Here is a 12,897-nt window from a genome sequence, read left to right on the forward strand (position 1 = left end):
AAACATTGGCGCCTGCATGTCTGCGTCTAGTTGCAATATGGTTAAATGTTTTTTTTTTATTTAGACAAAATGTAGCAAGAAATCGCGATCTTGTAAATCTTAGGATGTGTCGTTTCTTATTGTTTTCTGCATGGTTGTATCGAACAGAGCCGTTAAATGTTAACATGAAATGCTGTATAGATTTATTTTGTCTTGCAGAATGATTTAAATTAATAATAAAAATATAATGTGTTTATAACATATTACAATTTCTTTGCTTTGAAGCGCTTCAAGTAACATTTCGGCAAAAGATGAAACACACATACTAACCCCATTCACACACACACAAACACAAACACAAACACACACACACACACACACACACACACACACACACACACTTTCTCTTATAAATGTTTGAAGGTTTCGATAATTCTTGTAGGTTTCAACAAGTTGTTCCTCTCTCTCTCTCTCTTTCTTTCTCTCTCTCTCTCTCTCTCTCTCTCTCTCTCTCTCTCTCTCTCTCTCTCTCTCTCTCTCTCTCTCTCTCTCTCTCTCTCTCTCTCTCTCTCTCTCTCTCTCTCTCTCTCACATGCACACACACGCGCCCGCCAGTCCCGTTTTCACACAGTCACAGACACCTAAACTAACAATTAACCCTCTCACACTCAGAGACACATAAAAAATTAGCTGCATACAATATTGAGTGGTATATGATATTGCAATGATTTTGAATACGCTGGCTGTTTAGATGTACGTTCAGTAATCGTGCCAGTCCTTCACATCACAGTCCTTCACATCAGTAGTCCATCACAGATCCTCTTTTATATATTCTAGCGCCACCAACGTACACCTCACTGATATTACGGTCATCGCCTACCAAAACGACAAGGAAAGGGTACAAATATGTTATGTTGTTATAAAATGAACCCTCACACTTAGGTATATTGATCATATTACTGTATCCTATTGGCTCTATGTATGAATACACTACTGTACATTCCACTGCCCCTCATCCCCCATCCCAACCCCCCACACCAATATGAATACGTCAGAATCAAACTGTTATCATTACAGCTAGGATGTAAAACCTAGCACTATATGAAACGTGTTATTTATTCTCCTTTTCACAACATTTACCTCTGACCCATTTGAGTATCACGTGACAGGTGTCAAGGACAAGACTTTATATGTGACCCATCTGAGTATCACGTGACAGGTGACTATTACAAGACTTTATCTGTAACTCATTTGCGTATCACGTGACAGGTGTCTAACAAGACTTTATATGTGACCAATCTGAGTATCACGTGACAGGTGTCTTGTACAAGACGTTATATGTGACCAATCTGAGTATCACGTGACAGGTATCTAGTACAAGACTTTATATGTGACCAATCTGAATATCACGTGACAGGTATCTAATACAAGACTTTATATGTGACCAATCTGAGTATCACGTGACAGGTATCTAGTACAAGACTATATCTGTGACCAATCTGAGTATCACATGACATGTATCTAATACAAGACTTTATATGTGACCAATCTGAGTATCACGTGACAGGTATCTAGTACAAGACTATATCTGTGACCTGTCTGAGTATCACGTGACAGGTGTCTAGGACAAGACTATATCTGTGACCAATCTGAGTATCACGTGGCAGGTATCTAGTACAAGACTAAGTGAACATATTAAAGTGACACAAACTGAGTTTATAGGCCTTTTTTCCTCAAGTGAAAATACTTAACACAGTAGAGTACAGCAATCACTCTTTAAATATCTGTAGAGAATTACACCCGAATATGTCAAAGTCAGCTAAATGTCACTTTTAACCCTAAAGACATGTTTGTAACTTGGACGTTTTATGTAGATTATTATTTCCGTCATTATTCGTTAAAAACTGGGTTAAAATTCAACGCCATTAGGTAATTTCTAAAAGATTTCATCAGTTTGTATCTGCTATCATAAACATGTCACGTGGTGCTGACGTCATAATTAATAGCTTACCGAGAAAAAGAAACTTCTGGAACACGTCCTGTGCAACAAAGAGGAGAAAATTAAACCGGTTATTAAATGGGAAATTGAATGAATTATGGATGAAAATAAATTATGAAAACGTGATATTTATACCCTTAGAGCTACTAATGAAATATGCATTACCTCACGCAAGCCAAGTTGAACGTTTTCAAACAGAAGTTGAATTTATACTCGTTCTACATCACAACAATATGTATCTACGTCATTGGTTCTGGGATGCTCACTGGCAAAATGTGAATCAAAACCACCATCATTTTGTCCGAAGCTTGCGGAAGTATATAATTTCACTTTCTTCATATATTCACACCAAAAATACGAGTGAGTTAAGGGGTTGACACTATGAGATAATTTCTTTAGCTGAACAAATACAAGTATTAAGGAATAATTTCTAAATGTACAATAGGGAACTTGCAATCCAGACTGAGCATGCTCAGACACAAAGGACTATGGGATTATCTGTGGTTATCATAATACCTAATCTGGAGCTACCAATAAAAAAATCTCCCACAATTGTCAGGGTAACTATGAATTGATCATTCGTGGTTGCAAACAATACTGATTCATTAGTATTTATTAGCACATTTCCCATGATGCAACATTCAACATGGCAGGTTTGCAAGTTCCCTATTGCAAAAAATCAATTATTATTGAAACCATATTTTGTAAATTTTGTGATAAACAAACCAATGTAAATTGCCACAATAACATAAACAGGAAGGCACAAGTTCTGAATCACATGCCCTGTGATGGCGCTGTTAATACACGCACGACTGTTACTTACGCAATTACACCTGCATTTGTGTGCTGAGGGATTGATACCAATTTAGCCAGTTTTCTAAGGATGTATATGTAACCATGGTAACAAGATAACGGTGGAAAAGATGTCCTAATTTACTATATATAAAATTATATCAACGGTGGTTGTGTTAGTCTCTGTTACCCAGACTACCACTGCTAGCTTGGGCCTCTACAACCTCAGACCACCTTATCTCATCTGGATGGTCTTGTAGTAAAGCCCCCATGGTGGGAGTCTGGGTAACCGAGACTATGGTTGTCAGGTTGCTTAGTCTTACTACTTACCATAAAGCTATCTCGATAGTCATTATCAAAGGTATCAAATGGACAGTGGTGGTATTCTGGGTAACCGAGACTATGGTTGTCAGGGTGCATAGTCTGACTACTTACCATAAAGCTATCTTGATAGTCGTCATCAAATGTATCAAATGGACTGTCATCACACTTGGTGTCTATCAACAATGCATCAAATTCCTTCCCGATTTCAAAATTACCAATTTTATCTTCCAACCCTAGAACTGTGGAGAAAGAATGTTTATTAGAAAGAATGATCCTATAGAAATCTAAATCTGAAATAACACAATCTGCTCGGGCATCACACTAACACGTCAACGAAAGGTTAGCCCTATGTGATCAATGAGGGTGCACAGTACAGGGATATTCTCGTACAATTATACAGTAGATATCGGTACATACAAAACAACCAAATTTTAGCTATTTGTGCGAAGCTCCGAGGACTGGGAGAGAGTCTACAAATAATTATGCAAATTAGTCAAATGAGTCTCAAATAACTATGCAAATTAGTCAAATGATTATCAAATAACTATGCAAATTTGTCAAATGAGATAACTATGCAAATTAGTCACATGAGTATCAGATAAGTATGCAAATTAGTGACATGACCATCAAATAATTATGCAAATTACTTCATGTGGCCCTAATTTTCCTTCTCTATATTCTTGAAAAAAAGTAACAGTAAATGTTTCAAATTATTTCTGAGGTGAACACTAGAAAAAATCAGAATAAATGAATCATAGAAATACAAATTTAAAAGTTTATAAAAATACAATTTCTTTTTACAAACCTTGACTGCCACCTAAGGTTGCCATTCTAAAAGCTTCTGCCACAGTAATGGGTACATAGTCCTTGGATTCTTTCTGTACAGCTAATAGCTTAGATACCCCTACAGCAAAACGGATGGCATCTAAAATTGAAGGACTGTAACCACCAGATACATCTGTTGATATAAATATTTTGTAGTATTAAAAACAATATATACAATATATACATAGCTATAGGTTGGTGCTTCATTTGCATAACTGTTGGAGCTTCATTTGCATATCTGATTGTTTTTGTACAGATAACATCTGTTGGTATAAATATTTTGTAGTATTATAAACAATATATGCAATATATACATAGCTATAGGTTGGTGCTTCATTTGCATAACTGTTGGTGCTTCATTTGCATATCTGATTGTTTTTGTACAGCAAATAGAACCACCACATACATCTGTTGGTAAGAAAAATTGTTGGATCTGAACAGTAGAGAGTGGGTATTGACTCAAGGTTGCCACATACCTGTTCCAAGTCCAATTTTGATTCCACGATTTAGAATATCACGTACGTCGAGAATTCCACTTTTCAGCCTACAATATCAAAACATTATTACATGATATAGATATTAACTAGATATTATTCCCCAATAGTTTTCTCAGTTTAGTCAAGGAAAATGTGACTGACCTAAGGGGCCCTTTAATAACACTTATCTATCTTTATTATACCAGCTAATCTCCTTGCGGAAGTGTCATGACAAACCGCTTAGGTCATCAGTATTTTCCAACTATTTGGATATAATATAATTATACAGCTGCAAAAATGATTTATGAAACAAATAGTAGGGGAGATTTTGAACAATTCGACTTGAATTACGGAGACTTGACGCTTGTTGCCATGACACAGATCAACCTGGATGTAAATTATATATTTTGGTTTAAAGATAAAATGAAAATAAATTTAAAAAAAACACATAAATAATACATAAAATATCAGGTTTACAAAATAAACTTACTTTTTTATCTAACTCTCTTCCGTTTTCTCTCCCACTCTTACACTCCTTCCCTCACCCCATCTGTCTGACTATCTGTCTGTCTGTCTGTCTGTCTGTCTGTCTGTCTGTTGGTCTGGCTGTTTCCGTCAAACACACAGACACACAGAGAGAGACACAAATACAGACACATACATACATACATACATACATACATACATACATACATACATACATACATACATACATACATACATATAGGAGAGAATAAGAAATTACTAGAAATAAAAGGGGTGAAAATAATACTAACATGGCATTGGAATTCGGACAGTGGGACACGCCTGCATCCTTCTCTTTAATCTGCTTGAGTTCTCCATCACTCATATAAATACAGTGTGCCAGAATAGTCTGATAACATAATATCAATATTGCTACATAAATCTTTTTGCCAAGAATAATTCTTGAATGTTTTGAAAAAAATTAAAAAACTCTGACTGTCAAATGATCTGAGCATCGTCATGTTGACAAAAACTTAAGTCCACCTGTCTGTCTGTCTGTCTGGTCTGTCTGTCTGTCTGTCTAGTCTCTGTCTGTCTGTCTGTCTGTCTGTCTGTCTGTGTGTGTGTATGTTTGTCTTTTTTTCTGTCTCCCTATATATATATCCCTATATATATTGTTTATGTCTGTCTGTCTGTCTGTCTGTCTGTCTGTCTATCTCTCTGTCTGTCTCTCTGTCTGTCTGTCAGTCTGTGTAATTTGACACTGAAGTTCAACTCATCTTGATCAACTATTACCTAGTAAACTGTACATACATTGCCATGAACATTGTTATCGTGCCTCTTCTTACAATACAGAATGAGAAGAGCACCCACAATGGCCGATATCTCAGTCTACAATCCTGGTCCAGCCCGTTTCAAGTTTCCATTCACTGGCTCTGTTTGATACAACCACGCTGAAAGCGATAAGAAACTGCATATTCTACACTAAGATAGCAAGATCACATTTTTTCTATATTTTGTCTAAATGAACTAAACCATTTAAACATACTGCTACTAGACATAGATACGCGGGCGCCAATATTTTGATGTCTGCGTCTGATGTCTACATGGTGGCATGTTATTAGTTCATTTCATTTAGACAAAATGTTGCAAGAAACTGTATTCATTCAATCTTGGTATCTTAAAGTGTAGCATGTGTAGCAGTTTCCTATTGGTTTCTGAATGGTTGTATCAAAGAGCCAGTGAACGGTGTCATAGACCTGTTGCCAGTTCCAAGTTGCATTGCACGTCTCTCCATACAATACCATGTATTGTGTACGCGCTCAGAGGTTTGCACACGCTACTCAGGGGGATGGTTGTCACCTGACTGTACCCTGGGTTCACTTGAAAAATCACTGTCTGTCATTGATGGTGTTTAGTCTTTGTTCTATAAAATCACTCATAATCAAAGAGGTCAACATGTGTTTCCATAATTTCCTGATGAAAATGTTATTTCAAACGTAATACAGACAAAGCAAGACTAACTGTAACAACGTAAGCGACATCATCTCGCGCAATGCATCTTGGAACCGGAAAATCTACTATAAAACGAGCGGTAGGTACAAATATTTTGCTTATAGATAATCAACTTACCCTGTTCGTCAGCAGATTTGTTTTGTAATAAACATCAGCATAATTTTTACAATTAGGATAACTTTTAGACACTAATGCACATTCGTCTTTCGTTTCAGCTATGTGAGTCTGTCAACAAAATGGTATATTACAAATAATTATATGTTAATTCCCAATATGTCTTCGTTCAGTCGAGGAAAATACGAGTGACCTAAGGGGTCTTGTCACTACGATTGTGGGAGGTTTATTTTATCGGTAGCTTCAGATTATGTATTATAATAACCACAGATAATCCCATAGTCCTTTGCGTCTGAGCATGCTCAGTCTGGATTACACGTTCCCTATTGGGTCATGAAGTGTGTTGTGGGAGGGGGAGTTACTGATCTAACAAATAAAGTGGCATGAGAATGTCCAGATCGCGATCCTTTTCCAGACAATCATAAACAGTCGTCAAACGCCCAGTCTTTGCCAGAGGCACTGATAACATGATCCTCGTTCGGATGACAGAAAATTTTAATGTCAGTCTCCGCATCCACTATTTCTGGCAAAACTTCACAATTTTCGCGATTTTATTATAATTTTCTCAAATATGTAAAAGAAAGTTTAAGGTCAACAGTAAAACTTAGGTCGGGTAAGGTAACTGGAACCAAACAATTAATTTGTAGGCCTTGGCAAAAACACAAACTGACGTATACTTTGGATTAGTTAGATTTACGTACTTGAATTGGAAGATCATACTTCTCTGCAAGTTTGGCCAGTTCTTGCATGGCCTTAAAGGAGCATCCAACAGCAAACCTAGGTGTAACCACAGCAGTGATTTTACCGTAAGACTGTTTTTGCATTTCCTTTATAAACCTAAGAAAGGAAATAGATAACATGAACATAGGTATTTTGGTCCCAAAATTATTTTAATTGAAACTTTGTTGGCGCCATATAAAAAAAGCCTAAAAACGGAATTCTTTTCACTGGTAAATTCTGACTCAGATCGTAAAGAAATTAAAGAATTAGATAATTATAATTTTGTGTGAATTAGTAAATTAAATTACAAAAAGTGATGTCGTACATTGTAGTCAATTTTTATCCACCAAAATGAAATGGCGCCAGAAAAAAATTTATCACCAAAATAAAATGTAGCCAAAATGTTGAAAGTTGTCGTACATCAAAATTATTTGAGCGCGCGCGACCCAAATTAATTACGTTCACGATATTCAAGCCGTTTATGATTGTGGAAAGTATGTTCCAGCCGATGACGGCGCGCTGCTTTTAGTAGATAATACAGTATTCCTCAACTAGTATTTTCAAGAGATTATCTAAAGCAGCGCGCCGCCAACGGCTGGAACATACTTTCTACAATCATACTAACGGCTTGTATTGAATTTGATGCGTGTGCTCAATAATTTTTGATGAAAGAAATTTACAATATTTTGGCGCCATTCCATTTTGGCGGATAAAAACTGGTTACAATGTACCACCGTCGTTCGCCCGCACGGCGCCAAAATAAAATGGTCAATTTCGCAGACTATTATATTGTACATGAATACATGTGTGAAATGCTCGTAAACCAATAGCCCTTTTGCAGGCAGAAATGATACAGACCCTAATTTTCGTTCTATTATTTTGTAAAATATTTTGAAAAAAAGGTCAAAAACGTATTTTCGGCACTAGGCCCGAATGATCCTAATTCAAATTTAAATCGCCATTTTTCCTCCTTACCAATACCCTTTTTTGAGAGGAGAAACAGCAAACTATCGAACAAGGTCATCAGCGCTTTTTGAGAAGTGTGTCATTTTTAGAAAAAAAAGGTTAATCTACCTCTCTGTTTCTTTGATTGATTCATCTGTACTTTCAATGCAATAGTCTGGCGTGTTCTGATCCATGTTTACTTTTCCAATAAATGCTCGTTGTCCAACCCGATCTAGAAGTAGACGAAATTTCATGTTTTAAGATAGATAATCTGTCTGTCTGTCTGTCAGTCTGTCTGTCTGTCTGTCTGTCTGTATGTTTGTCAGTCGGTCTGTCTGTCTGTCTGTCTGTCTGTCTGTATGTATGTATGTATGTATGTATGTATGTATGTATGTATGTCTATGTATGTTTGTCAGTCGGTCTGTCTGTTTGTCTGTCTGTCTGTCTGTCTGTCTGTCTGTATGTATGTATGTATGTATGTATGTATGTATGTATGTATGTATGTATGTATGTATGTATGTCCTTTTGTATGTATGTAGGTAGGTAGGTAGGCATGTAGATAGGTATGCAAGTTTGTAGGTATGGTGGCGGGAGGAAGGGGTGTGGACGTGGATACATGATTGTGATAATACATGATATACTAGCATGTTTGATTGTTTGATTATTTTATATTCCTTACCTACAATGTCAGCAAGTATCAAGCTGGCATCAGTGTGAGTCGTTGCAAAGTAACATGCCGTAGTCGTACCATACTTTACGGTCCGGTCCTGAAAACAACAAACAAACAAACCAAATGAATGATACAGGACAACATATTTTGTAGAACGTCGTCCATTGTTGATTTGTACATTAAACTTTGTTCACATTTTGTAATTTTCATTAGGTTTTGATGAACGTTTTCTTTGACTTTTTGGTTTTACGTTCTGTTTTTATTTATTGTTATGTTGGATTAATAACATCTAGGCTTTCATAATTGGTCAATCACGACTTGCGCAAATCTTCATGCGCACTTAATATCTTTTAATTCAAGAATCAGCGTAAACTAAAGGATGATGTGTTCGTAAGTTATATATTTTTGAAAATAAAACTGAAATTACTATGGAAACGTGTAGTTTTTTGGACTATGACATGAATTTGTAACACTATCCGACACAAGATACGTTGAGTCAGGGGGCCCTCATCGACCTTAAAGCTTACCAATAAAGAGAAGGCCGACGAGATGATTGGGAGGGGGGGGGGACACGACGTAACGTACAGTCTTTTTCACCCTACACACTATTCTGTCTACATCACGGATGTGATACCGCTTCGCTCAAAAGAAACGAAGCGAAACCGCGACGAAGACATGCCGGGTATACCTACCACAACTTTAGCATAAACTCGAGCCGCAAATTCCTTGTCTGTATATTTCGATTCTGTTGGGAATGTGTACTTATTCAACCAATCAAGTAACGTCAGATCTAGAGCTGTTCCCGCCATGACGTACTGCGGTGCATGGATATGGGTGTCCACAAAACCAGGGATGAGAAACTGTCTGCAAAAAATAAACACAGAGTAGAGTCAAATGATGTACTGCACAATTTTCATTGACAAACTGCATAATTTCAATGACGTCCTGCAAAATTCTAATGACGTGATACTGTACAATTTTCAATGACGTACTGCACTATTTCCAATGGCGTACTGCACAGTTTCCAAAAACGTAATGCACAATTTTCGATGGCGAACTGCATAATTCCAATGACATGTAGTACTGCACAATTTCTAATTCACAACTTCCAATGACGTACCGCTCAATTTTCAATGACGTACTGCTCAATTTGATTTTTTTCTGACATTGGCATTATTGTTATTCCACTAGAGTATATATGTCATGTTTTGACACGCAAAAATATATTGCCTTTATTTATAGTGCAAAATTGACAAGATGGCCGCTATTTACAGTAACGTACCTGGAGATGGGAGGGGTTCAGCTCTCAACGCCACGTCATCAACACATGCAATATGCATGGTGCCAGCGATGGCCCAGCCCGCCCCGACCCTAAAATGCGAAGCAGCCCTACAAACTGGCCCTAACAAAATCCATGTTAACCATACAAGTTAACCATATGTTGGCGAACTGAAAACAGAAACTCACCCTTTTGGCATATGTCGCACTTCCTTTGGATTGAAATCATACTCTTTGGCTAGACTGGATAATTCGCTTTTATCTTTAACGAACAGGACCTGTGAGTAATTATATCCCATAATTGTAAGTATTAAAATACAATGTTTCAAAATAGAAAAATTAATTATATGGTGTGCGTTCACAATAAAAGCCGTTAGCGATCCTTTAGCTAGCCTGTCTATAGCAATGGATCTGTAACTGCACTAACTCTTGTAGCAGACGACATGTAGTGTAGTCACACAGCTCTAGCGCGCCACGGGCAGGTTAGCTATTAACGGAACGCGCGCTATAGGCTTGTATCGTGAACTCACAAATAGTACTTCACTACCTAAGGCGTAATACAAAAAATTGTGTGGTTCCGATTACGCTCAATTTTAGAATAGGTGGGTAGGTAGATTTGATATTTTATTTTATTTTCATGTGTATAGTTTAGGTAGTTCTGTTTTCCGTTGTTTTCCGCATGGTCTCTGGGTTATTTGTTTCTTCGCATCACATGTACACCCATGACAGATTGGAAGAACTGAGGTAACTGTTTTAGATTGTCTTTTGAGTTGATGTCAATATCCGTATCCACTATTTCTGACCAGAGTTCACAATTTTTGCGATTTTATTATTTTTTTCTCGAATATGTAATCAAAAGTTTAAGGTCGGCAGTGAAAAACTAGGTGGGGTTGGGTAACCGGAACCAAATATTTTTTTAGGCGTAATAATGTAACAAAGTAAATAGTCATATGAAAAAGAAGCAAACAGAAAAAGATGACTCAGTTCATATAAAATCATTTTTTTCTAAAGTTTTACTATTTAAACCATGCACAATCCAAACTGTACGCATTCGAACAGAAAGTTTTCACCCGATCTGGAAATAATTTCGTAAGTGTGCATATGTAATTTCTAATTGGTTTATGTGTGGATGTATGATATATGGTAAAAGATACGTCCATGGTTGTATCAAACAGAGCCAGTGATTTGAACAGAACAATGCGCTGTAATTCAAAATAGTGTCAGTTTAGCGGAGCTATGAGAGTAAGAGAGAGTTATGGGTTGTTAATGATAGGGTGATTTTTGAAACGATTATATATTCATTTTTCAGAATTTCTTTGTGTAAAGCATTTCTTACCTAACGTGTTTGTGATGAATAATGACAATTCGAAATAATTTGACCACTTTACAACTAACAATAGGACTTTGCATGTCATAACATTTCAGCTATGGCGGCCATTGTTCCATTGTAATGATATATGACCACTTGTGTACAATTTTGACGACAATATTTTGACTCAGCGCCAAACTGTTAGCATATATGTATGCATGGGCGTACGTAAAATATGACTGTGTTGGGAGAAGATTTACACATTACAAAATTAATACAAAATTTCAACAAATATCAAATTATTTACTTGAGAGGGTGATTATTTTGCGAAGTATTGCAGACGATAATTTTTTCCCGCTAAAATATTCACACAAATGAAAGTTCGTACCTTGCCGCCCTGTACACCTATGATGGCATCATGCAGTACGACCAATGGCGACGTATTTGTAGAGTGAACAACAGATCCACAAAAAATACAACTTCTCTCCAGATCGACATTGTTGTTCGACGTCATTTTTACAGGAACTTCTGACGTCACTGGTACAGGAGTTTGATCTGTAGCGCCACACTTACAGGTATCTCCAATGTCACTTATTTCAGGAATCTGCCTAAGCAAAGGAAAGAATGCAATTAGGGAATCATCATTATTTACGGCCTGTGGGGGGGGGGCGTCCACATACAAAATTCAAAGTTAAAGAGGGGACTACTGAAATATTTTGAGACCATACTGAAGTATAGAACACACTTATCAAGCCTTCTTGGTCATAAATTCACAAATTCCTCGTGGCAAAGCAACAATAATATAAAATGCCTGCGTAGTGGAGGGGATTTACCTAAATTTTTCAATCGAGGCAGGGGGTTACTCAATTATTTTTTGGTTTTTCACAGCAATTCCTCCGATCCCGCCATCCCACCCCCACCCCACCCCCACGCGTTTCAAAACTATCAATGTGGTGGGATTCGCACACAGGACCACCTCACTGTTAATCACGAGCTCTACCAACTACACCACAGGTAGGTGGTGTTAAAAATGATTTTTTTTTAATTGAAATACTTGAACAGGGACAGGGTCATGTTTTAGAGAAAGGAAATTGAGGAAGGGTAACTTTTTTAGCATGACGAACTAGGGGGAGGGTCGCATTTTATGCCACAAACCAGGCCTGATTTCCCGGGCCCTCCCCTAGTAATTATTGAAGGCTCTCTTAGTCTGTTTACATCGCTGACTGACAGATTCAGATAGTTGGAAGAGATATGACAGTTATGGGAGTCGGTCAATAGGGAACTTGCAAACCCGCCATGTTGAATGTTGCATCATGGGAAATGGGATAATAAATGCTAATCAATTAGTATTGTAAACAATATTGTTACATTATTTGTAACCACAGCTAATCAAATCATAGTTACCCTGACCTTTGTAGGAGGTTTATTTTATCAGTAGCTCCAGATTAGGTATTACGATAACCACAGATAATCCCATAGTGCTTTG

General features: G+C 37.1%; 1 protein-coding gene across 1 annotated transcript in view; it reads right to left on the bottom strand.

The window, feature by feature from the left end:
- Nucleotides 1-724: 724 nt before the first annotated feature.
- LOC144450189 (guanine deaminase-like) overlaps nt 725-12,897 on the bottom strand; it is a 13,368-nt gene continuing 1,195 nt past the window's right edge. The window contains exons 2-14 of the mRNA XM_078140770.1: nt 11,800-12,015; nt 10,292-10,380; nt 9,517-9,688; nt 8,834-8,921; nt 8,284-8,386; nt 7,191-7,326; nt 6,493-6,600; nt 5,172-5,269; nt 4,396-4,463; nt 3,900-4,052; nt 3,206-3,333; nt 1,991-2,018; nt 725-855 (exon numbers count right to left, since the gene is read on the bottom strand). Of these exons, the coding sequence (XP_077996896.1) occupies nt 779-855; nt 1,991-2,018; nt 3,206-3,333; nt 3,900-4,052; nt 4,396-4,463; nt 5,172-5,269; nt 6,493-6,600; nt 7,191-7,326; nt 8,284-8,386; nt 8,834-8,921; nt 9,517-9,688; nt 10,292-10,380; nt 11,800-11,925 (1,374 nt within the window). The 5' untranslated portion in view covers nt 11,926-12,015 and the 3' untranslated portion in view covers nt 725-778. The remainder of the gene's footprint in view (nt 856-1,990; nt 2,019-3,205; nt 3,334-3,899; nt 4,053-4,395; nt 4,464-5,171; nt 5,270-6,492; nt 6,601-7,190; nt 7,327-8,283; nt 8,387-8,833; nt 8,922-9,516; nt 9,689-10,291; nt 10,381-11,799; nt 12,016-12,897) is intronic.

Source organism: Glandiceps talaboti, chromosome 19, assembly GCF_964340395.1.
Source record: "Glandiceps talaboti chromosome 19, keGlaTala1.1, whole genome shotgun sequence".
Lineage (NCBI taxonomy): Eukaryota > Metazoa > Hemichordata > Enteropneusta > Spengelidae > Glandiceps > Glandiceps talaboti.